At 37.9% G+C, this 27,112-nt stretch overlaps 1 protein-coding gene across 4 annotated transcripts; it reads left to right on the forward strand.

Annotated features, from left to right (window-relative positions):
- Positions 1–607: 607 nt before the first annotated feature.
- On the forward strand, positions 608–26,914 carry tpm2 (tropomyosin 2 (beta)). 4 transcript variants are annotated; one of them, XM_004564658.6, is made up of 9 exons: positions 608–870; positions 5,458–5,583; positions 8,055–8,188; positions 8,796–8,913; positions 9,795–9,865; positions 10,748–10,823; positions 12,323–12,385; positions 12,482–12,551; positions 26,307–26,914. In XM_004564658.6, the coding sequence occupies exons 1-9, from the start codon at positions 757–759 to the stop codon at positions 26,387–26,389; spliced, it is 855 nt and encodes a 284-aa protein (XP_004564715.1). In that variant the 5' UTR covers positions 608–756; the 3' UTR covers positions 26,390–26,914. The 4 variants fall into 4 exon arrangements, with proteins under 4 accessions (XP_004564715.1, XP_004564713.1, XP_004564716.1 ...); XM_004564656.4 differs by lacking the exon at positions 26,307–26,914 and adding an exon at positions 14,186–14,506; XM_004564659.5 differs by lacking the exon at positions 10,748–10,823 and adding an exon at positions 11,653–11,728 and having other exon boundaries at positions 609–870.
- The last annotated feature ends 198 nt before the right edge of the window (positions 26,915–27,112 follow it).

The raw sequence follows: 27,112 nt of genomic DNA on the forward strand, positions 1-27,112 counted from the left end.
ACCTGTATCTTGTAGAGACTAACACATTGTTAAATCGTCTCACTTTAACTGAAATCATCACACCCCACTGCACTACAAAGCCCTTGTGGGGACTTTCTCAACTCTGATTTGAAAGTAGGACCTCCTCATTTATACAGATAAGTAGAAATGGAGACTCAATAAAAATAAATGCTTTGGTTTAGCTACCAGTTTTCCCAGATTATAGGTATGTTATGTCTTACACTATAACTGTGTCCTTCTGTTTACGCGGTATAGACTTTCTCTCTTTGTGTTTTAACTTTCAATTTTGGATTTTTATGTTTTCAGTATGTACATCTTCACATATGACCCAGTCAGTTGTGGGTTGTTTTTTTTTTGTTTGTTTTAATTCAACGCCTTTAATATTTTAATTGGTAATTTTCGGATTGGTACTACTTTTTTCATCTCTAAACGTTTTAGATCAGTGATTTGCTCTGTTACCTTTGCTGATGTCCCAGTGGTCGGGGATAGTCTTGATTTATTCTCACATACTGAACACACACGTCAGACAGCCTGCACAGCTTTCAGTGCCTAAACATGGTCAACGAATCGTACGGATCCAAAGTGGGAGAAAAAGAGGAGTGCGTGGGCTCGTACTGCTGTCATGCCATCCTCTCTTGCTCTCTTGAACAGCTTCACAGAGACCCTCCTGTTCTCCTGTCACGGACCGTTGCCTGTGTCTGTCCCGAAAGCTGGGTGCAGTTCTCTTTCTGTTTAGCTCACAGACACTGAAGAAACATGGAGGCCATCAAGAAGAAAATGCAGATGCTGAAGCTGGATAAGGAGAACGCTATAGACCGGGCAGAACAGTCTGAAATAGACAAAAAAGGAGCAGAGGACAAATGCAAACAGGTAAAGGAAGGAGCTACGCTGCACCTCACAGGCAACTCGTTGAACACGTTTAAACGTTTCAACGTAAACATAATGAAGGAAAAGTTATGAAATAAATACCTTAAAATACACACAGAACTATATAAAATAATTTAGAAGAAGTGCTGAAAAGCAAAACCCGACTAAGTTGTAAATGGGCGAAAGGTCTGACGTGAAATGCACCTCCATACCAGTTGATGTTGATATCGTCCTGTTAGCATTTACCCGCACCGCACATACATAATTCAATATGTAAAATGTACTGTAGCTTTTGGCTGCTAAAGTTGATTTTTATTATCACTGTTTGATGTATACTGCTGACACTTCTCATTCAGGATATTCTTTGCTTGTGGCTTTATGTTTTGGCATTTAACGTCAATGTTTGGCACTGTCCATAAAAAAACGAGTCTAAGACACTTTTTGCTCTTTTATTTCACTTTTTTTCTATTTAGTTGTGCTCCCCTTTCTTTTCTTTTACTTTTTTGAGTGATTTTGTTTTCCAGTATTGTATTTATTTTATTGAGCTCTTGTATTTCAATTTGATATAGGTTCTGTTTAATGTTTCGGCTGCTGTGACACAATAATTTTCCAAATGTAGAGATAGTTAAAGTATATCCTGTATTATCTTTATTTTCACTTGAAACTTGATATTTACATAGGTATACTTTATGTTTATTTAAAATCGGGGAAAAGTGCACAAATATTATAACCAAAATGCATTTTAAATTTCCAAAGTGAGAGTATTTCTTATATGCTAAAATTATTCCGTGATGGATACTTTTAAAGGGTCTCTGCTTATATCGGATATCACTGACAAAAGCTGCTTGTTCTGTAATTTAACCTGATCATATACAGTTCAGCTCAGTCAGTGACAAGATCAATCTCTCAGGTTTGAAAAGACGATTATATAATATGATATGCAGTTAAATGTATTTATATATAACTACAAAACTAAACATGACAAGTAACTACAAAAGCAAATACAAAATGTCTCTCTTTTTTTGTTCAAAAAAGTATAGTGAAATACTTTGATATGTTTCAGACTTTTTTTAAATTTTTAATCTGATGATTAAGGTTTAGGAAAATCAGAAATCCAGCATCAAATTATTAGAGTATTATTTTAAATCAATACAGAAACATTCAGCTTCTGAAATGTATGTTCCTGGTTGGGACTTCTTCACAACAAGTTACTGTATGAGTGCAGTACATAGAGGCAATCAGCTTTGATAGATTTGATGGTGGCCTTTAGCTTGTCTGTGTTTTTAGCTTTTGTGTTACTCATCTCTTCCTGTTGACAATACCCCACAAATTGTTTATGAGGTTCAGGTCAGGTTGGTTGGCAGCTATTTCAGTACTATAATAACATGGACAGCAAACCATCTTGTAGGAGTTTTGGCATTGTGGACATGTGTTAATAAGGAAATCAGTATTTTCGTAATGCTTGCCAACAGATAGAAGCACAAGGTTTTCTAAAATCTCCTGGTGGACTTCTGAGTTGACTCTGGACTACAACAAAGTGGACCAATCATTACAATCGCAACTTCGCACTAGACTTTAAGACCTTGGGTTATGTGCCTCTCTACTCTCAATGCAACATTTATTTGCATCTGAAAAAGAGAACTTTGGACCATTAAGCAAAAGTCCATTTCCCCCCTCTTTATCCCAAGTTAAACGCTTCTGATGCTCTCCCAAGTTCTTGAATCAACTTTTCTTGAAAATCTTCTTGAGATTGAAGTCATACCTCTTGCTCATGACTTTTTCCTACCACACTTTTCCATACCTGACAACTTTCCATTGATATCTTTGAGACTGTTGTGCTGAAATGAACTGAATGAAATAGTTATTTTTTCTTGAGAAGGGCACATCAAATTATGGCATAAGTTAGCACAGTGTATCAGAAGTGTTTGCAGTAGTAATATTTAAGGCATAGCTTTAACACCAAACTGGAATTTAACTGTCAAGCTTCAGTGACAGAGCATTAAGGCCCATCAGTGTCCATTCTATTTCTTTCTTCTTCTTCTTCTTTTGTAGATTCAATTAAAGCAAGGAGAACAGATGATGTTTTTCTGACAGCCTGCTAGTAGCAAAGTTCCTAAAGATATACATGTAAACTGGTTCTTTGATAAGTTGTCTGTTATGTGTAGACGGAACACTTAGTCATAAGTGGCTTAAAAACAACAACAACAAAGAAAAGTCATTGAAAATGGTCATTTACAAGGACTGAACTGAAAGTGACTGAAATGCACCAAAAGCAGTCTGGCTTTCTGGAAATCAACAGCTGCAACGTTGAAGCGATATACACATCAACAATTATGATTATGAATTATGCTATCAGCCAGATTTAGATCTGACCCATCTATGTCAAAATTATGTCTAAACAATAAATATATCAATTGATTTTCATCTTAAAATTTGAAAACTGACTTATGTACCTGCAACCTGCTATAATTTCATAAGAATCAGAATACTGTTCATTTTAAATGTCTGAAAAGGAATGTTTGTTGGATAACATGATTATGTTCTCTATGTACATTGTACAAAACATTTTTAGACTACAGAATGTTTAAAACCAAAATAATATACCACACCAGTATTTAAGCACCACCACCAATATTTAAGATCCCATTCTGTGGTCCCAGTTAAGATCAACTGACACAAGATGTGAGTGGGCGTTAAGGCACCTGGGAAGGGAAAAACTGGATTATAGGTGACAGACAGTGGGTGTCACAAGCCACCACCTCTGTTCAAGGATGGTCGTTCACAGTGGACATAGATTGTTGGTGTATTGAAAACCAAACCCCAGCAATCAGACAATCCCTTATTACCAAACAATTGAGAGTGGGAAGGAAAAACTCCTTTTAAACAGAAAGAAATCTCCAGCAGAACCAAACTCAGGTTCTGCCATCTTCCATGAGCTTTTGGGGGATGAAAGAAAGGAGAAGAGAAAAATAACTATGGGAGGCAAAGAAGTACTTATTGCATAACTAAAGAATGATTCACTATCACCTAATTCATCCCTAACTATATGCTTTATCAAAAAGGAAACTCTGAAGTAATCTTAAAAGTACAGAGGTGGTTCCACAGGAGAGGGGCCTGATACCTGAATGCTCTGCTTCTTATTTCCCTTTCAGAATACACGAGTAAGCCAGTAGCTCACAAAAAATCAGTTTACTCAGTCTACATGTGATTCCACTATTTTCTATTCAAAACTGACTGCTTTTTCTAACTCTTGAACACATGAGAAAATATTCATAATTTATTGTTTTGAGAAACATCTGACAACGCAGTGAAATTCCTGTATGGCTTATAGTCTCTCTGGTGTAGTTCTATTGTGTATTTTCTCAAGATCACATAGCAATCTGTTAACATTCAACTATGCACCAGCTATCATAGAAATTATTCCCAGGGGATACCAGCTTGCTATCACCATCAGCTCTACCTAGAACCAATGAACATTTCCATTTATATTTCTACATCTAAGTAACTCACCTTTGAATTGTCACAGTTTTTAAGAGTCTGTCAAGGCCGTTGTCTTGGTTACCACTATGACAGGAACTATAGGACTGCCAAATGCTATATGTGAGTATCAGGCCTTAGATGGCTGTGAGAGGCTGTCAGAAGAGATATTTAAAGCACATTTGTACTAGGAACACTGTTGTCAGGCCACATCACTGTCATTTGCAACTGGCTTTTTATAGTCCTGAAAGCTTCTGTTGGAAAAGGGAATCTGGTTGTTAGATTCAGATTTACCGTTGGGGGTTAAGAAAAAAGTGTTTTCTTCTCTGAAGAATATGCACACAGATTTTACACCAATCATCTAACTAGATCATTAATAGAGTGTTACAAATGACACTAGATTTGTGTTGGATTTGATAGGCATCTGGGGTTGGTGGCTACTGTCACTGTTTATATGCTGTTACTGCACACAGCAACTTGGTAAAAATATATTTGAGACACTGGATAACAAAGAATTTCTTTTGTCTGTTATAAGTGAACACAGTGTTCCTTTTGGGAGCATGGATATGCTCAAAGATCCATGTCTGTTACGTTAATATCAGAATTTTATAACTAATACAACATCATCAGGAGGTTGTAAAGCAACATTTCTCACATATGCCAGTTAGATTTTGAGTATTTGGATTTTTACTGAATACAGCTCATGTTATAATTTGTTGCATAATAATGAACTTAGGCCTAATCAAGTACATTTATTTGCAGAGTTGTTGCTGCCTCTACATTCTCACTGCAGGTCAAAAGAACTACATTTTCAACATTGTCAGAATATTTTAATACAAATCTATTACTGCTGGGGTTAAAAACACTAAGCTAAAATAAATAGTGAGATATTTTTTTGTAATTTTTTGATAGGTGCTTAATCATTTCAAAAATAATGAAATAATGCAAGGTTTCTTTTCATTTGTCACATTATTGTAAACTGAATGTTTTTTGGCAAATCGATTATGAGCAATTAAATAAAATAAAAATTCTTTTTTGTTTTGTTCAATTTTCCCCAATGCTTCTAAAATAAAATAATTTTGTGTTTTGTGTCTTGGTATATTTCGGCTTTAGCTTGAAGAGGAGTTGCTTGCCCTGCAAAAGAAGCTGAAAGGAGTAGAAGATGAGCTCGACAAATACTCGGAATCACTGAAGGATGCCCAGGAGAAGCTGGAGCAAGCTGAAAAAAAGGCAGCAGATGTAAGTGAGCATAAATGACAGTATTACTAGAGGGCGACATTGTCGAGATCACATTAGCTTACTGTGTCTGGTCACAGTGATGGTTGTTACCTTATGTGTACTGTCATTCTTAAATGTTCTGTCACTATTCAATCCAGTCACTTCAGGTGTTTAGCACTGGGTTGTAACTGAAATTAAGGTCATGTAGGCCATCACTAATGCTATAAAACTAGTAGCAAGTCTTAGCTTCTACTATGTCTGAAATATGCACAAGCTACTTTTACAGTAAGTCAAACTTTACATTCCATCAACTTATACATATCCAAAAATCATCACCAATTCATATGATGTAAAAGCTATTTGTGCTGAATCCTCCAAATCACTATCATCATTTGCAGTGAACTCATTTTCAGCTACTTGAGAAAAATGATTATTAGCACACTGAGGACAATTACAACTAATCTATCAAGTCTTAACAGTTTATTAGGCAAGATTTTATTTTGGGCAGCATGGTGGTGCAGTGGTTAATACTATGGTTAACTATTTGGAGCTTACCGGTGTAACAATCTTCAATATCTGTACAGGTACTTGAATTACTACTATATTTAATGAGTATATATTTAACTTTCTATTCCTACAACTATAATAGTTTTGTTGGATGTATTATGTTTGACTTATGGAACAGGATTAGTAGTGAAAATGGGGCCACAATGCCTTTTATGAGAGTCACAGTCATTTTTGTGGTCTAGTTTTCTTTAAAAGTTCTGAGTCAAAATGAGCAATGCAGGAAAGAGTGAGACCACATGCATTGGTCCTAAAAGGAGTGGAACTTTGTCTTGTCTGCAGAGTCACTGTGAGGTTTCCAAAGATGGAAAAGCATCAGAGCAATGCATTCATTTGTTTATGCTTCCTCTGCTTGTAACTGATGTTCACTCTAACATAAATACCTTTGCCTTGGGACATCAAGTTCTATTCTCAAACACATTTATGTTGTGCATATATATGTACTTTGAAAATAATTTGAAATAAATAATTTGAAAAGTTTGACTTTTTACCATCATTAGTGCCTTTACAAATTGTCCTTCTTATTGACACTGTAGCCAATTTCTTACTTACATTATCTGGAGCTGTGCAAAAAAATATGAGCAGTCATATTCCATGTTGTATTGCTGTACTGTTAGCATAAGGGTGAAAAATGAACCTAATCGAGTATACTGTTATATAAAAATATGCATTATTATAATCTATAATCTATCTAAAATCTTACTTTATTACCTATGAAGGAATATTAGAAAAATTATCTGTCCAAATAACTTGTGTCATTGCTAAGCTGTGTTCCATTTACCTCTGAGGATGAGGCTAGTGAACTCTGAGAAGCCTGGAAAAACAGGATTTATTTTGTTCCTGCAAGGTAGATGGTTCAGTAGCAAAACAAAACTGCTTATTTATTTATTTATTTATTTATTTTAAAACCACTATGGAGCACATTCATTGGTAGAGCCTGTTCAACTCTCTATTTATAGAACATGTATATATTACCATTTTTACAGTGTTGCTAATGTTTATGTGCAAAACCTCCATCTTCAATTCTTAACTCGAAGATGGAAGCCCGAGTTGGAAATCCGAGTTAAGCGGGCGTTCCATTTGAAAAGAGTGACTTCCGACTTCACCTGGAACGCCAACTTTTATTTTGAAACAGTAACCAGAAAACTCTTGCATTGATTCCGACTTACAGTTGCCAAGGCAACGCCGTGACGCCTGCGAAAAGCTCGAAGTTGAATATTCGCAGCATGGCGACTTTGACGTCCATAGACTCTGTCAGACGGAAAATACAGACACTGCAGCAAGCGACGCATGAGGCCGAAGAACAAGCAGAGCTGCTGCGGGAAGAAGCTGACATGGAGAGGCAGGCCAGGGAAAGGGTAATACTCAGAAACACCGTCTTAAGACCGCTACACCGGAAACTGCAGTCGTCAATGAACGGCTGTTTCCCCTTTGTTTGTAAAAGAGGAAATATAACTATAAAAAATAACTGACAAATAAAAGAATTAAAGCAATTTAATGGCATTATATTCTAAAATAAAACATTAAATGAAAGTCTTGCCACTCGGTAGCCATCTTGAAACTCTTTCGGCGACTTAAAAAAAAGCTTCAAAACATTGTTGACTTTATATGCTTCTACCACCGTCTTTGCTCATTTAATGTCATTTAAAAAGTCCTGCATTTTTTTTGGTCAAATATCACATCCTTGTTTCTTTTAATAGTAACCCAATTAGAAAAAACAAACAAACTGTAAGGAACATATCTTAGGACTCCGCTTAGCAATCAAAAACAACTTTTTTTTTCTTTTACCCTCAAGATAATAGACGTGTGGATTCAGTCTAGATGTGCAAATTAATGACTACTTGGAGCCAGGAGAGAAGAACAGGGGGGGGGGGGGGGGGGGGAACACAAAAAAGACAAAAAATAATTGTGTGTGTGTGTCCCCGCAGGCTGAGGCAGAAGTGGCATCCTTAAACAGACGTATCCAGTTGGTTGAGGAGGAGTTGGATAGAGCTCAGGAGAGACTGGCTACTGCTTTGCAGAAGCTGGAGGAGGCTGAGAAAGCTGCAGATGAGAGTGAGAGGTGATGAGCTTCATGTCCATCCATCTAAAATTTGAACTCTCTGTCTGTAGAGTTAAGATGCTGTTTGCTATTCTTTATGCTCCTCTTTATGAATGCTAGTGTGTTATTGAAGGTACAGTTGTTTTTGTTAAACTATTACTGTTACTCTTTTAAGCGTGGGACATGGCAAATACATCCAGCCTTTTTTATAAGGCACTTCTTCACTTTAATTTGAGTTTTCAGCTATCCAATCCTGTACTATACAACCCAGTATTGTATTTACTATGACTATCAGCATTACATTTTGAACCATGATTCAGCTCTGTCATAGTCTTTCATGACTTTAGTGTAGTTACTGTACATCTGACAGTTACTCTATCTATTCCCATGGGGACAATTGAGAGCATGGAGAGTGGCATATTTAATACAGAGACAAAAAAATTACACAGACACACACAATCTCTCTCTCTCTCTCTCTCTCTCTCTCTCTCTCTCTCTCTCTCTCTCTCTCTATATATATATATATATATATATATATATATATATATATATATATATATATATATATAAAAATATAAATTCCACTGCTGTATACACTGCTTATTCCGTCACATTTCCTGTTATTCAGAGGAATGAAAGTCATAGAGAACAGAGCATCAAAAGATGAAGAGAAAATGGAGATCCAGGAGATGCAGCTGAAGGAAGCCAAACACATCGCTGAGGAGGCTGACCGCAAATATGAAGAGGTGTTGTATTGCTGTTTTTTTCATGGTTATTGCATGATGTCCCAGTTGGAGAAAAAACAACAACAACTAATACTCTACACAAATTCTAAGTAGGTTCTCAGTAGGTTACCTTAAAAAAGAAAAATGATTATATGGCAAAAAGTTGACAAAAAGTTTTGTCAAAAGATCAAGGAACTGACCTAACAGCCCACTGTTCATTCAGTGGTGCTTTTTTCAGTAATCTTGCAAAGCTAAGGTTGGGGAAACCTGCAGTTAGCTGAGACTGAAGAAGTCACTTGGATGAGTGACGAAACGTTTCTTCCACTGAAACGCAACGTCCAGATGAACAGAGTCAACTTTTTAGGAATTCCTTACCTGGATGATTGAGCATGTATGAAGATAAAATGATTTCCAAGTTCTAATTCAGTGATCCAGTGTTTTACACAACTTGCCTTGTTCACCCATTCATACAAGCACTTCTTTCTATGTAAGTGCTTTCTATCTAACATGCACACACATTCTTAAATTATTGAGTACGCCAAAGGATATTTGGCATGCAGACTGGAGGGATTGAACCACCAACCTTCCAATTAGCAGATGACCTGCTCTGCCATGTGAGCTACATCTACCCCAAAGGCTTACTGACATTATATTAAACCCTATGTATTAAGAATGGGATGTTGGTTTGTATGCATTTGAAGGAAGATGAGCAAATACTTTTTTACAGCACTATAATGACTTGACTGAACATAGTGCAGACTCACAGTATATAATTGGTCAGTAATAGGGTCAACAAAGATAAATACCAGAAGTTCACATAAATACAATATTTTTACTAAGCAAAATGAGTTAACAGACTTGTTATGTTATTTGGGATGACTTAAGTGTGTGAATATCTGCAGGTTGCACGCAAACTGGTGATCCTGGAGGGTGAATTGGAGCGCTCAGAGGAGCGTGCTGAAGTAGCTGAGGCGTAAGTCAATACCTGCACTCCAAAAACACTAGCAAGTGTCACTTACATACATACATGTTGTCATGGTAGAGATCATGTGACTCCTACCATCACAAAATAATCTTGCTCATTTGTTGTTTTAAATAATATAATTCATACCCGTATGTCTAGATTAAATAGTAGTGGGATCTCTAAGTGTTGCATGTCATAAGAATTCTCTTAACAACTGCGACTAATGATCACTGCTGTTTAATCTACTTATTCTGTTTTTATCTCTGCTTAAATTGCAAAGCCATGATTTGCAATTATTTGTGAAGATTTAACTTATTTTGGAATTTTAGCTCTATAAGTGATCTAAATTACAAATATTATTGTAATTGTTTAATTTTCTTGTGATGCACGACTTGAATGCTTACTTAACAATTTCATCACAAATGCAAAGTGTTATTGTGTGCTGTCATCAAGTAGGACATAAAACTAATGACACAGAGACGTGAGGTTGTACTATGAAGCAAACGTAATGGCTGCAGGCTTATTAAACTGGCTCTTTTTTTAACCTGGCTACATCATCATGGCAGCTTATGCTGTATACTTAAACCTCATCCAGAGGAGGTCATAGTCAGAGCTTTAAATTAATATCAGTTTAAGCACCCTGTTTTCTTAGAATAATTCAGATTTTTAACTGTGGGATTATGTAATGTACACAAACCTGTTAGATTGGGATTTTAGAGCCGTAGAGCCAGCTAATGCAAAGATAGTCCTGCCTACATAGTATACCTCTCTGGCTGTGTGTTGTTCTTTCTTTCTGTGTTTTTGTGAATGAATGCATGTTTGCACAACCACTGTCTCTTTGGCAACCACCAATCCTCCTCACCCCCAAACATTTTGGACTAACTCGTGCAGGAGAATGAGGGAGCTGGAGGAGGAGCTCAAACTAATGGACCAAAATTTCAAGTCCATGATGTGCTCAGAAGAAGAGGTACTTACTGTATGAACACCACTGAGGTCTAATTGTGACCTGCTGTCTTGTGCTCCTTTGACCTGCAGCCTCTTTACTTTTCCATCTATGTTTTCTACATTTCCCTCTTATACTGCACTTAAGTACTGCTGATATTCTACTTTTTTTCTTTAAAATTAATAAGACCAGCAAGAATCCATCCATCCATCTATACAGTGGTACTTAAAGTATTTTTTTTTTATATTTCAGAATAAAAATAAACACAATTATATAAATAACACTGAATTGTGTTCCCTCACATCAGTGTATTGTTTGTCATCTATTAATATTTCTTTAAGGAAATTAGTCAAGTGTTTTAAAATGAAAAAATACATTTATTTTATTGAATTAAAATATTTGTTAGTAGAGACAGTAGCCTTATGGCCTTGTCACTCATTGGGTAATAAAGACAAAGCACCGAGAGACGGATGAAGACATTATTGGTATCTGTCTGTTAGTAGGTTTATAGGCACATTAAAAAGTAGATTTTTTATATTTTTAAATTTCTCTTTCTTTATTCTACGCAGTTAGGGACTTTATATACATTGCATCCATGCTTGCGACCAATTTAGATTCACCAGTTAAGCTAACGTGCATGTCTTTGAGCTGTGGAAGGAATACCTGGAAGAAACTGATCAAAGACCATGCACGCTCCCTCCAAAAACAGATTCTAACCAAGAGCCTGGCGGTTTTTGTTATAAGTCATGTAGTCTTTTATTAGTCAATGTCTGAGTTTAGTCTCTTCTGCTATTCTACCTTTCAAGTCACTACTTTCTCTTCTTTTGCTTTTCATCTTTCTTACATTGGTCAGTAAATCAGGTGACCTTGAGGAAGAGCTGAAAAATGTCACCAACAACTTGAAGTCACTGGAAGCACAGGCTGAAAAGGTACAGTAGGAGCTGAGGGGTATTTAGCCTGAAGAGTGGCCAGTCAGATTGTATATATATGAAATATAACCCGTAAAAATACTGTAAAATACCTGTAAAAATATAACCTGTAAAAAAGAGGGACCAGTCACTCGGCCTCACCTCAAACAAATCTAAAGACATCAATAGAAACCCTATATCCATTCAACAAAACGCATTTATAATTTGCTATGAGGATACAGACACATAAACAGTCCATAAATAAATGAAACTTTGTTTCAAGTTCAGCGGCATACAGCAAAATTAACTTAAATGACATGATGGAAATTGTCATGATGATAATTATTTGATTTGTGTCCATTTCCATTTTTAGTTTTAAATTTAAGGTTAAACTAAATAGGTTTCCACATTTCCAGCATCTTTTTGATTGAAACACACCACTGAAAATTAGAATCAGCTATAATTTTATCCACATGGTTAAAAGTTAGAGATAAAGCCTGGGAAAACAGATGGAAAATACTTACATAAGGTACTCAGGCCAACTGCACTCATGAAATGGAAATGTTGTTTAAACACACTTTGTGAAAGTTTGTATGTTATTTGTTTATATTTCAGTACTCTCAAAAGGAGGACAAATATGAAGAAGAAATAAAAGTTCTTACTGACAAACTGAAGGAGGTAAAGTTTTTCCAGTCTAGTTTTATTATTATTATTTTTGTTGTATACTTATGATTTATGGAGTAAGCTGATGCTTTGCTGTGGTTTGGATTCCAGGCTGAGACCCGTGCAGAGTTTGCTGAGAGGTCTGTGGCCAAGCTGGAGAAGACCATTGATGATTTAGAAGGTAGTCCACACACACCTCTTATCTCTGCCAGTACTTCCACTAACATGTCTGCTCAGTGTCCCTCAGTGAACATTAAAATCACACACAGTTTCACTTATGGGGTGTTGTAACTGAACTGGCACTTTGTTGGACAGCTGTTCTCTGCAGTTACAATTTCCTGAATAAAGCCAATGATAAGTGGAAGGACCAAATTCCTCTAATCCAGTTATGGTGTCTTTGCTTAATTTTAATTGCTTAATTTTAATACTTAGAGTTAATGCACTTGGCCGTCATTCTGCATGTTCTTACCTACAACATTTATAGTAATACAGCAACTATGAGAAATGCCACTAAGACAAAAAGCAAGAATATTTTTTATTTTATGACACCTTAATAGAAATGGACTTCATATATAGTTCTTTCCTAGTTTTAGGGACTAAAAGCCCTATTTAGGCAAACATATACAATACTTTATTGTAGAAACAATACACTTTATTTCTCAGAATTCTGAGTTTAATCTGAATTTTGGAGATGTCCCCACTGTTTTTTCTCTTTTCAGTGGCCCTACTCCTCTTTTGTAGGTTTAATAATCTTTCTTTCCCTTAATAATTTAAATCATCATTTAAAAGCTGAATATTTTATCTTTAGATGATGAAATAGCGTTTATTTGTTAGTTGCGGTTGCCCACAACCGAGATGACAGACCTTGCGGACCGTACATACAATAAACAAACATCACATTGGGGAGACAGGTCAGGCTAGGTAGCAAAAGGAAAAACAGTGAAATGTGTAACGCAAAAGGGAGAAAAAGAATACACAGATATCATCACACCCAGGTATTTACCCAGGTTGACTTTGTTTCTTGCATCTTTCACACACTTACATGTTTCAGACCAAACAAACAAATACTTTTTCATAGCACAATATGCCACAATGAAGGTAGTTAGCTAGCAAAATGACTAGTTGTAAAACTTGATGTTGCTGCTATATTAATTAATTTTTTTTCTTTTGGGCATTTTTGCCTTTATGCCATTCATGGTGGTATGCACCCACACCTAAACATTCAGATATCGGTTTGACGGTTTCCTAAGATTTCTCTTACCCTAATAGTGATAGAAAAACATATCCACACATCTTTGTGGATCTAGAAACAGATAACAGTGTGTTTGTCAATATTTGTCTTTGTACATAAACACAACAGTGAAAACATTGTTGTTGAATGATGTAGACTTTTAACATGGTGTTTTGTGGTTGTAGTTCTGATATGTGAATTCATTAATTATTTTCATAACAGTTGTTGAATGAAAATAGTTTGAACTTGGTTTGAAGTGCTTACATTGATACTTATCCTGGTGTCTGTGGTATCAAGGCTAAATCGTACCAACCAATAATTCCAGTTATTTGTTCAATTTGTATCTTTTCCTTACTAATCAAAGTCAGGGATGTTGGCATTTGCTTGACTAAGCTCAGGTTTGGCTGTCTGTTGTCTTGGTGAGCTGAAGTAACAAGCTGATGTGATGGCATTAACACTTGTGAATCGGTATGAAGATTTACAGTTTAAACTATTTTCTTTTCTTTTTCCTGTCTTCCTACCTCTATCCGATCTCTGTCTCTCTATGTGATTAATTGTTTCCGTGTCTCAATGTCCTCCTTTAGATGAAGTATATGCTCAGAAGCTGAAGGGCAAGGCTCTCAGTGAGGAGCTGGACCTGGCCCTCAACGATATGACTACACTGTAGAAGTTGTCTTACTTCTTCGCTGCCCCTCTTTCCTGTCTGAACTCTACTGCCTGTTTGCTGTTCTTTTTCTCCACTCCACAGTGCTACTGTGTGGTAAAAGAGTAAGCTATTTCACAGGACTGGTCTTTTTTAAAGAAGAAGGTTGAGCTACTATGTTGCTGTCTTCTCTTTAGCAAAATATTAGTTAAGCAATTCTGTTTTGTCTTTCCCCTGTAATAAAGCTGTCTTCACTTCACAACTTTCTCTCAGTTTTCCTTGTCACTCTCGTAATTCGTCAGTTTGTCAGTTCGTAATTGTGTGTGTATTTTACCCAGTCATGGGATGGCCACATCAGTGAATTCCTAGTGCTTCTCCCAAGCACTAAATGGGGATGGTTCCATCAGGAAGGGCATACATCATAAAACCTTGGCCAAATCAAATATGTGGATCATCAGTCCTCATTAACACTGACTGCTTCCTCTGCACTTGGCCAACGGTTTGCTGGTGGAATTTGTAAATGCTAAATGTAATGTGATTGATAGAACTTTTCTACTCTCCCGGAGCATTCGAAGTGCTTTAAACAACACAAATTCAAATTCAAATTTTATTTGTCACACACACACAACCATACACAGTATGACATGGGGGTGAAATGCTTGTAGCTGTACAATGGCCCGACCATTAAATGACAGAAGAAAAGTTTTACAATATTTACAATTTACTACAAAAATTTACAAATTAACTTAGGAATTTACAGTAAAGAATGTGCAAATAGCAGAAGAGATTATAAAGATAAGGATTATAAATTATAGGAATTATAGGATTATAGGAAATGTGTGGTGGTGCGTGTGGTGACGTGTGTGAGAGTCCAGTCTTATAGTGACGTGTTTGGGAGAGTCCAGTCCTACACCTGGTTCAGGCCCCGAATAGCCTGGGGGAAGAAGCTCCTCTTCATTCTCTCTGTTTTGGCCTTAAGGGAGCGGAAGCGCTTCCCAGACCTCAACAGTGAGAAGAGTCCATTGTTGGGATGGGAGAGGTCCATCATAATCTTCCTAGCTTTGGACTTGCACCGCTTGGTGTAGATGGACAGCAGGTCAGGGAGCTCTGATTGAATGATGCGTTCACATTCGTTCACACGCCACATTCACCCAAGCACTTTCTGTTTTCTATGCTTTCAAGTGCTTTCTATGGATGGGGCATTTCTATCAATGGATGCATCTGTATCTTGCCCAAGAATATTTGGCATGCAGGCTGGGAGAGCCAGAGTTCAAACCACCAACCTTCAGATCAGCAGATGACCTGCTTTACCCCCTGAGCTACAGCCACCCCTGTAATGAGAAGAAGAAGAGAGGGGAAAAGCATGTTAGGAAGCAGTGAGAATGAAAGAAAGGCAGGAGTATGTGAGCTGGCTGATATGATGGAGAAAAGGAAGTTATGATGTGACAGGATGTGTAAAGAACCTGTTCACAGTTGTCCAATTCGTCTGCCTGCCTGCCCTATCAGTCCTGCTTATCGTTTCTTGCACTCTTGCTATGATCAACTGATTTCAGTTTGTGTGTCAGAGGAAAATAGTGATGTAGTTTACAGCATATGGACTGTTTTTTATAGAAGAAAGGATGGGAATACAATTGTAAAGTGGAGACTGCTCAGGGACAAAAACTTATACTGTTAACACAAGTTTGGCTCTTTGCAAGCACCTTCACAAACAGCATGCTAATGCTAAGCTGGCCAAGAAACCAGAGTGACATTGAAGTTGAGTAAATGCTGAACCCAGAGTAACATGAAAGTAATGAGTAGTATATCATGTCTTTCTCCTGGGTGTAATTAAGCAAGGTACTGCATTACTTTTAAGAAAAGTGTTCTGTGTAATATGCGTAATAACTTTTTTAGCAATACTGATCACAACAGGGGAAATACCTCCAACATGCACAAATATTTGATCACGCAGCATATAATTAATTTGTATGGATGTAATGTCTTTGATATGCTGCTTAGAGATGGTGGTGACTCTCAAAGTGGAGCCAGTGAGCCGAGAGGCTGGATTATAGATGGCAGACAGTTGGTGTTGTAAGCCACCACCTCTGTTCAAAGATTGCCATTCACAGTGGACAAAGATGGCTTCTTTCACTCCTCTTTCAAACAATCTGTCTTCTCAGTCCAAGGTGGCTCTTCTATATTGTGCCTCTCCAATGTAGAGGTCTGAGCATTCCTCGCTGCACTGTACAGCATACAGGGTTTATCAGAGAAACTCAGGAGTGTCTTCTCCAAGCATAACATCCCAGTGTCCTTCAGACCCAGGCATACACTCCGACAAAAACTGGTTCATCCCAAAGACAAAACTCCCAAACCGGCTACATAGGGGATGTTCCATTTGTGTTTCTGATTCTCCCTAGTTGGTGTCTGACATTCTTTTCTGTGCATCTTTGCTGATTTGATGAAAGCCCAATTAGGATAACCACATGTGTTTTAAGAGCTTTCTTTATATGTGTGTGTTCTTCTTTTTCCCTTCTGGCTTAGATAGAACGTTTTCTGCCCGGTGTTGTAGGGTATTGATTGCTCCATTACTCCATCGATAATGGAATTGGAATTAGAGCAGGGCGATATGACCAAAAATATTTATCACGATATACATTTGAAAATTTGCGATAACAATATAACTGACGATATAATTGACACTAGACAAAATACTTTACAACTCCACAACTTTATTAGTGGAAAAACCCCCCAATGTATTTTCACTTAAACAAGCAGCTGTTTTTTATGTGGATTAAAGCTATATAAAAATGTAACAGTGCAAATGCAAATTCCTTGCTGACAGTTTAACCAAAAGGCATTTCCAGTGGAAATTGGCCAACATATCCTCAGCATAACCATGTATAATATCCACAAAACTTAAAAAGAGGTTATACACACAATACGGTAATATTATGTTGAAGCACAGTACGTATCATTCCGCGAGCCTCCTGCCTATGATAGCCGTAATGCTCCGACAATCCATCAAGCGGTGCGAGTTTGTAGCTTATTAAAATCGTACTAAAACATTTGACAGATTTTCGAGCGCCGTGTACCACATAAAATCGTTTCCAGGTCAGTAAACACAACCAGAATTCATACATAAGGCACACGGGATTATAAGGGGCACTGTCGATTTTCAGAAAAATCAAAGGATTGATTTTAAGTGTGCCGTATTTTCCAAAAAACACAGTAATAACGACGGCCCACTAGCATACTCTACCAAAAATAGTGCTTTGTTGTGTATCTGACGGACGAAAGCTAAACCAGTTCCACACCACTGAAGTTGCAGCATTTTTACAAACCAATTCTGGTTCATCCGTTTCATTCAACGATCCGCTTTCGCCCTTCTCATTCTCCATCGCTGCCATGCTTTTTCCGCCATGTGCCGCCATCAATCAGTATTGGATTACAGTGGTCTTTGAGCTTTAAGGTGGCATGGCATTAAAAGCGGGTGTGATTCTGTTGTGGAAATCACTGAATTGCACTAAGAAATACTTCCAGAAATCACTGCCTGTGAACACAGTTCACTGTACCATCAGATGTATGTTAAAACTCTACCATGCAAAGAAACTTCATCATCTTCTGTGCACCAAAGGCCATTTAAAATGGACTGAGGTAAAGTGGAAAAGTGTTCTATAGTCAGACATATCAAATTTGTGAATTCTTTTTTGGAAAACATGGACGCTGTGTCCTCTGGACTAAAGAAAAGGGACCATCTGACTTGTTATCATGGCTCAATTCAAACATACATTTCTGACTGTATCAGGGTATTATTGTTGTCTATGGAACTGGCAGCAGTACATCTGAAAATGCACCATCACTGTTGTATCTATCGTACAATATTGTATACAGCATAAATACAGAGTTTAGCCCACCATGTGGTCCCATCCAAACAATGTCGTTTTTAGGGACGGCCTTGCATATTTTAGCAAGAGAATGCTAAACCAGTGCAATACTACATCTATTACAAAAGCATAGCGTTGTAGTCGAAAAGTCTGGGTGCTGAACTGGCCTACCTGCACTTCAGAAACTTCATCAATAATTATAATGAGTTTTTCCTTCCCACTGTTGCCAAGTGCTTGCTCATGGGAGGTCATATGATTGTAGGGTCTTTAACAGCATATAGAGATTGTTGTTGTGATTTGGCACTATATAAATAAACTGAATTAAATTAAATGCTTTTTTAAGCCAGAAAGGAAAGCTGAAAATCGAGACTGTGTAAGTTAATAAAGCTTTGGTAATGATCAAGAATATTGCATCCATCCATCTTCCGCTTATCTAGGCCGGTTCATGGGGGCTCCCTCTCCCCGGCGACCACCTCCAGCTTATCCGGGGGAACACCAAGGAGTTCCTAGGCCAGCCGAGAGGTATAATCTCTCCAGTGTGTCCTGGGGCTGCCCCAGGGCCTCCTCCCGGTGGGACATGCCCAGAACACCTCACCCAGGAGGCATCCTTATCAGATGCCCGAACCACCTCAACTGGCTCCTTTCAATGTGGAGGAGCAGCAGCTTTACTCTGAGCCATCTTCTGAATTGCTCTTTGTCTGGTCAGGGACCAGACAAAGAGCCATGAGAGTCCCTACCAGGGGGTAAAAGCCCCCAGACAACATACAGTGGCTTGCAAAAGTATTTGGCCCCCTTGAACTTTTCCACATTTTGTCACATTACAGCCACAAACATGAATCAATTTTATTGGAATTCCATGTGAAAGACCAATACAAAGTAGTGTACATGAGAAGTGTAACGAAAATCATACATGATTCCAAACATTTTTTACAAATAAATAACTGCAAAGTGGGGTGTGTGCGTTAGGCACTGTTGGGACTAACGCATTATTAAGTAACGCGTTACAGTAACTACGTTATTATTGTGGTAACGAGCACGGTAACTAGTTATTATGCCAAAATCAGGAACGCGTTACTCGTTACTGGGATTTAGATAGGGTCGTTACTCGTTACTTCGTGTGGTGGCTATCGCGGAGCTTCCACAGATTCAGTAACATTAGCAAGTGTTGGAGGCCAGCAGGTGGAGGATGGAAAGGGACGCAGAAGGAAAAGAGACCTGAGGCGGCCGCTGGTCCAAGTGTGAACTGAACTTCAGGTAAGAAGTTATGACCTGCAGTCTCTCTGGGTCAGATATAAACCAAGTTTAGGTGGAGTTTATTTTCGTTATTCTGACTTTTTCCGTACTGCGTGCTAGCTAGCATGACGGAGTTTCTATACAGCTGGGTGGTGCTATGAAGTTAATGATGTTGAACTTTATTTTGTTCATAAGTTATTAGAGTTGCCAACCGTCCCGTCTGGTATTCAGAGAAAATATTACGCGTTTCTTATTGAGGTGAAAAGAAACAGTTTGTCCCGTAATTCAGTTACAATGGAAAAGGCACAAAGCTGCAGTTATTCTGTCTTTACGCTGCACAGCTGCCTCTTCTCCTCTCATTCTCCCCCCTCCCTCTCCCGTTTCTACTTCAATCATGAAACTGATCAATGATCAGCTCTCTTGTTTGTTTATCGCTCACTTTGCGCCGAAAGAGGAAACCAGCGGATGTCGCGCTAAACAACAGCAGCACATTTAAGCTTGATCAGCTGTTGTTAGAATTTATTTAATATTAATTTCTAGTATCAGCTGATGTTTGCTGGAGCCACAGCTGTAAAGCTGCTGGTCATGATGTCGGTTTGGTTATCTGGTGAGAGGGAAACATGAAGATGAAACCAGGAGATGTCCTTACTCAAATCAAATCAAATCAAATCACTTTTTATTGTCACATCACATGTGCAGGCACACTGGCACAGCACATGCGAGTGAAATTCTTGTGTGCGAGCCCCACAAGCAACAGAGATGTGCAAACACAACAACACAAACGAGCAAAATACAAGAATGGCCAACCTGAAACTAATAAATATATGTACAATATATAATAGTGTATGCATTTCTGGATGTGTATACTAAATATTTTCCTACGTGTGTGTGTGTGTGTGTGTGTGTGTGTGTGTATACACATTTTTACAAATTAAATAGTAAAAAAAATAAATAAATAAATAATAATAATAATAATAAAATATATAAAATATACAGAGTTGAATATGTGCAAAACAAGTGGCATTTATATACAGTGTGGAGTGCATAATGTTGAAACTGGATCATCAGAGCTGTGATGGAGAAACAGGTTTACCTTTTAGGTGACATGAATGAGTTGAAGGGAAGTTATGAACAGTTTCTGAGAGACAAATAACCCCAGGATCCTTTTTTAGGTAGCTGACAGCTGGTAACTGTGCAGGTGCAGATCTAGCAAAGTGTTGCCAGGGGTCCATGTAGGGCATTAACAGGGAGAGGTGGGCACAAGGAAATACTTTTCTTTCTTATTCTCATTTAAAATGTCTCGCTTTTAAAAAATAATTATCTGAATCTTACAACAAACGATTGATAGATTGATACATATATACCATCAAAACAGTGTACATCACTGTCACAACAGTGTTTGTTTTCATTCAAAGGCTTTAAGATTTTTCCTATAATGGTGGTCAAAGATATGACACTAGTCAAAGTGCCCGGGCTGATTTTCTGTCCCAGTCCAGCCCTGTATGCAGCTCATCTGCAGTCTGGTGTTGCCTACATCTTCCTATTCAGAAGGCAGAATTTCCGAGTTCTGAGTACAATCAAAAGCACCACGACTGCAGTTTTTGTGTTGGATGTAAAAGGCACACATGACTCTGTGACGTAGGCTAGAATCATGGCAACAGTCAATGACGGTCCAGGCGTGGGATTTCTCTCGTGGAAATATGCACATTATCTTTTCCTTTCTACTGGTAGGTGGCACAGTGCACTTGTGGCAAGTAAGCAAGCTAGAAGACTGGCAAAGTTATGGAAGCAACACATTAACAAGAGAATTCTGAGTAAAACCAAAGTTACTTTCCCTAGTAACTAGTTACTTTGAAAGTAACGAGTAACTTGAAGTAACTGAGTTACTTTTGAGAGAAGTAACTAGTAATGTAACTAAGTTACTATTTTAAAGTAACTTACCCAACACTGGCGTTAGGGCTGGGCGATATGACCCAAAATTCATATCTTGATATTTTTTTAGCTGGATGGCGATATAAGATATATATCTCGATAATTTTTTTAAGCCATAAAGTAAGAGCAAAAAGAGAGTTCTTAGTTAAAGCTGTTTCCCAGATGTCACACAGGCACTTTTATTAACATACAGCATAGATGTACATGAAAGAATTACTCAAAAATAAATTATGAGCATTTATTAATTAATATGCTCCATAAATAAACTAAAGCAATGTTGTTTTTGTGCATAACAAAAAGCTCACAATTGTGCAGTCAAAATGTAAACTAAAAGATGCTGAGCATAATAACAAAGAGACAGATTTCACAGCTGCTCTATTCCCAAGTTCTACCGCGTGACTGACAGCCTGGAGTTTGAAATCCGCTTCGTAACCATGACTCTGAACAGGTGCCATTTATGGTCCTTATACACTCACAGTAAGGTAATATTACGTTGAAACACAGTACGTATTACTCCGCGAGGCTCCTCGGTAGCCGTAATGCTCCGACAAGTCATCAAGCAGTGCAGCTCCGTAGCTTACTAAAGTCGTACTCAAACATTTTTTTGACAGATTGCTGAGCGCCGTGTACCACATAAAATCGGTTCGCGGTCATCAAGCACAACCAGAATTCATACATAAGGGGTGCTGTCAACTTTTGAAAAAATGAAAGGATTTTGGGCTGCATGGCGTTAGCGTGGTTAGGTCGTTAACACGTTGATGCGCAGTAACTCGTTAACGGAGATTTGCCGTGTCCATCTTGTCGCCGCCTGCAGGTGAAGCGATGGGGGAGGAGGGGGAGTTGTGTTCAGTGAAGGAGAGAGGCGAGGCAGAGTAACGTTGCGTAGAGACAAAAGTGGACGAAAGAGAGGCAAACTTGCGGCTCCACAAGTATAATTATAACATAACATAGACTATATCGATATAAAGGATATTGTCACATCTTATATCTCGTATAAAAATGTATCGATATTTTTAAAAAACTCGATATATTGCCCAGCCCTAGTGTGCGTAACTACTCAGCCCCCTTAGTCAATACTTTGTAGAACCACCTTTTGCTGCAATTACAGCTGCCAGTCTTTTAGGGTCTGTCTCTACCAGCTTTGCACATCTAGAGACTGAAATCTTTGCCCATTTTTCTTTGCAAAACAGCTCCAGCTCAGTCAGATTAGATGGACAGCGTTTGTGAACAGCAGTTTTCAGATCTTGCCACAGATTCTCGATTGGATTTAGATCTGGACTTTGACTGGGCCGTTCTAACACATGGATATGTTTTGTTTTAAATTCGATTGTTGCCCTGGCTTTATGTTTAGGGTCATTGTCCTGCTGGAAGGTGAACCTCCGCCCCAGTCTCAAGTCTTTTGTAGACTCCAAGAGGTTTTCTTCCAAGATTGCCCTGTATTTGGCTCCATCTATTTTCCCCATCAACTCTGACCAGCTTCCCTGTCCCTGCTGAAGAGAAGCACCCCCAGAGCATGATGCTGCCACACCATATTTGACAGTGGGGATGGTGTGTTCAGAGTGATGTGCAGTGTTAGTTTTCCGCCACACATAGCGTTTTGCATTTTGGCCAAAAAGTTCCATTTTGACCAGAGCACTTTCTTCCACATGTTTGCTGTGTCCCCCACATGGCTTGTGGCAAACTGCAAATGGGACTTCTTATGGTTTTCTGTTTTCTGGCTTTCTTCTTGCCACTCTTCCATAAAGGCCAACTTTGTGCAGTGCACGACTAATAGTTGTCCTATGGACAGATTCCCCCACCTGAGCTGTAGATCTCTGCAGCTCGTCCAGAGTCACCATGGGCCTCTTGGCTGCATTTCTAATCAGCGCTCTCCTTGTTCGGCCTATGAGTTTAGGCGGACGGCCTTGTCTTGGTAGGTTTACAGTTGTGCCATACTCCTTCCATTTCTGAATGATCGCTTGAACAGTGCTCCATGGGATGTTCAAGGCTTGGGAAATCTTTTTGTAGCCTAAGCCTGCTTTAAATTTCTCAATAACTTTATCCCTGACCTGTCTGGGTGTATTCTTTGGACTTCATGGTTTTGTTGCTCCCAATTTTCTCTTAGACAACCTCTGAGGCCGTCTGTGATGGCTGCACTTACAGCCACACAGTGGTAATACCCACCATGTTAGTGTAGAGGCTTATAAGTAACATTGCATTCACATTTCTTTCTTTAAATATAGGAATTAATTTACAGTAGGGCTGCTCAATTAATCGAATTTTAATCACGATTACGATCTGGGCTTTCAACGATCATTAAAAATGACTGAGCCGATTATTAGCCCCTCCCTAATTTATCCGCGACACCTTAAAGGCCGGTCCGTGAAAATATTGTCGGGCATAAACTGGTCCGTGGCGCAAAAAAGGTTGGAGACCGCTGATTAAGAGGACCCGAGGGAAGCTCGGAAAGCTAAGCAGAAGTTATTTGGAGAGTGACTGCCGTTGGTTGAAAAGAGAGTTTAAAAAAAAAAAAAAAAACTTCAGTGGTGTTGCACACTATTTTATATTATTTTTTTAAAGTCATTGTTAACCCTTTAAAGCCGTCAGAGCAGCACGCTCCGTTTTGCGTAACTATTTTTAAATCCCTGTAGAATCTGAACCGTGTAAGCTAGCGCAATAATTTGTTTTGCATATGAAACCGGAGGAGTTGTACTTACATCTAATGCCATCAGCTTGTCCTCGGTCACGGTTTCGTTCCACATATAGCTTTGCAAAAATTGCATAAAAAGCGCTTGCAGGAACAAAAACATAATATTCCAGAAACACGCTTTGCCGTTCCTATCACTTCCCACAGTGAAATGATGCACATGCTGTTTTCTTTGCAAATTTGCATCATAGGATTGTTTTTTGTTTTTCCTGCAGTATAAAAATTGGTGTATCTCCAAAATAAAACTATGAAGACACTCAAAATAAATTTCCTGTGGTGGGAAACTATTTTTTGCAACTTTATTGTATTTAAAGTTTTGAGGGATAAACCTCTTAAATTTCTCCAAGTAGAAATATATGTAAACAAAACAAAAGCGATTTTCAATTTTTTTTGTAGTTTATTGCACTTTTTTGCAATTTATGTAATTACTATGCACTTAATGCATACATATTATTAAAATATGGGCTATAACAGTTGTATTGATGTATAGCAACTTGAAATGCTCCCACAAATGGCACTACAGCATGTAAAAAAAATAATATAAGCTCTGGTGGACTTGGTTCTATAGTAGGTCTTAAAGGGTTAAATAAATATCGTCAAATAATCGTGATCTCAATTTCAGTGAAAATAATCGTGATTATCATTTTTGCCATAATCGAGCAGCCCTAATTTACAGGACAATAAATAACTGGTTTTGGTTTAGAGTTAATTCACATATCCACATAACACTGCATTCTAAAATAAGTGCGCACATTTTAGTTTACACTGTTATGTATGATTCATTTTTTGTTTTCTGAGTTACCTTAGTTGCAGCTGTTCCAGTCCCTTGATTAAGGAGCCAAGAGGTGGAAAAGGGGCGGAGCGAGCTTTAAAGGAAGAATACAAATTGGTTCACGCCATAACCCAGGACCATGGGGGGGGGGAATTGGAGTTCATTATGTTTGGTTTGTTAGGTTTTGTGTGTTTTACCCCTTCTCCTGTTTTTGTGGGCTGATCAGCCACTATTAAAGTTTTCCCTTTGTCTCATTAAGTTAGGTCAGTTTGTTTGAGTTATCAGTTGTGTTGTCAACTTTGAGTAGAGTTTTGTTATTTTGACCTCTTTTATGGGCCCAAGATTTTGAGTCTTTTTGCATGAGTTAACCAATTATGTTTTTTGGGTTAAATAAAAAAAAATCATTTTTTTGGACTTTAACCTGTGCCTAAGTTTCCTTCACTGCTCGGTCCATCACACCGTCACAGAGCAGCTGTATTTGTACTGACATTAGATTACACACAGGTGCACTCTATTTAGTCATTAGCACTCATCAGGCAATGTCTATGGGCAACTGACTGCACTCATACCAAAGGGGGCTGAATAATTACGCATACCCCACTTTGCAGTTATTTATTTGTAAAAAAATGTTTGGACTCATGTATGATTTTCGTTCCACTTCTCACGTGTACACCACTTTGTGTTGGTCTTTCACGTGGAATTCTAATAAAATTGATTCATGTTTGTGGCTGTAATGTGACAAAATGTGGGGAAAGTTCAAGGGGGCCGAATACTTTTGCAAGCTACTGTAGTCCCTGGGACACACAAACCCCTCCACCATGATAAGGTAGAGAATTGCAGAGGGGAAGAATATTGAAGTCATTCAAAAAGGAGACAATATTACATACAAAGCAATTCTAGCCGTCTTTTTCATTAAATTAGTGTGTTATTTCAATGTGTGTAGGACTACTTTAGTCCTATTTTTGCATGTACTGAGTTGCTTCTAAGAATCTATATTTCATATTGAACAATCTGTATTTCATACCGTAGCCTACTGTATATAACCTGTAGGCTGTACAGCAGGCTTTATTTTACTATAGTAGGCTATAAATTAAAACATTTATTTATCAGGAGCATTTCCTTTCATTTCATTTGATCCTTGAACACCTGTTTGACTCAACTATTCTATTGTAAAACTCACACTGGCTGTAGCTCAGGTGGCAGAGCGGATCAGCCACTAACCAGAAGGTCGGTGGTTTGATCCCAGGCTGCTCCAGTCTGCATGCCAAATATCCTTGGGCAAGATACTAACCCCATGTTGCTCTCCGATGCATCCATCGGAGTGTGTATGAATGTTAGATACTTAGCACTTAAGCTTAGAAGTGCTTGTGTGATTATACAAGTAATTCATTCACCCAAAGTGCTTTGAGTGCTCAGACAGAGTAGAAAAGCGCTATATAAGAACCAGTCCATTTACCTTTTACACAAAGACTATGCATAACAACTTTGCATTTGAGAGCAATTCGATTTTTTAGATATTCATCATAGACAGAACATTAACTTGGAAGGTAACTTGTGTCTTTGTTTCCAACTCTAGAGAAACTGGCCCACGCCAAAGAAGAAAATCTGGACATGCACCAGGTATTGGACCAAACCCTTTTGGAACTCAACAATCTATAGTGACCTTTACAGATATCAGTGAACGACAGCCTGAATGAAAGCAGGAGGAAAAACCAGATTCATCTTTCATAATACTCCCAGGCTGCATCTCTAAAATAAATAAAGGAAATATGAGGGTTTGCTATTCACATAATTCTAAAAGCAGGAGCAAGAAAAACGCCTTTTGCAGTGAATGTGAAACTTCAAAATATCTTAGATATTGTCAAAACTTCAATCATTATTAAACTGAAATTAAACTAGAACATCAATCATGGAAACGGCTATATTAAAAAACAGACATTTATGTATCACAAGACATACAGTATGTGCATTGTCACCGTTATTAAAGGATAGTAAGATTAAAATTGTTTTAAAAAGAAACCCAGCTATGTGATAAAAGAAGGTTTTAAGTATTTTTACTTTTATTTCTTGCCATGGATGACATTTTAGGTTTCACCTCTTCATTTTGCCGTTGTTACTTTTCATGCTTTGTTCTTTATATGGAGATATGAATACTGATCCCTCAATAAAAGCCAATATTATAGACATGTTGGTTTTGTAATTGTAATGCTTTATTTTATAGGTCTGGAAATGTCATGGTAATACACACACAAACATGAGTTTTTGCTGCTGTTGTCATAACTACCACACGTTCAGTCAGACATTGAGTTAACTTGGCTTTGGAATACAGCATGGGTCTGAAATAGCAGGATAGATAGTAAAAAAAAAAAAAAAAAAGTAAAT

The sequence above is a fragment of the Maylandia zebra genome, linkage group LG7 (assembly GCF_041146795.1).
Source record: "Maylandia zebra isolate NMK-2024a linkage group LG7, Mzebra_GT3a, whole genome shotgun sequence".
Taxonomy (NCBI): domain Eukaryota; kingdom Metazoa; phylum Chordata; class Actinopteri; order Cichliformes; family Cichlidae; genus Maylandia; species Maylandia zebra.

Bases quoted from the DNA above. Each gene is read 5' to 3' on its own strand.
- tpm2 (XM_004564658.6), top strand. From the start codon at position 757: ATGGAGGCCATCAAGAAGAAAATGCAGATGCTGAAGCTGGATAAGGAG. The intron at 5,584-8,054 runs GTAAGTGAGCAT...GTGTCCCCGCAG, and splicing joins CTGAAAAAAAGGCAGCAGAT to GCTGAGGCAGAAGTGGCATC. The intron at 12,386-12,481 runs GTAAAGTTTTTC...TTTGGATTCCAG, and splicing joins TTACTGACAAACTGAAGGAG to GCTGAGACCCGTGCAGAGTT.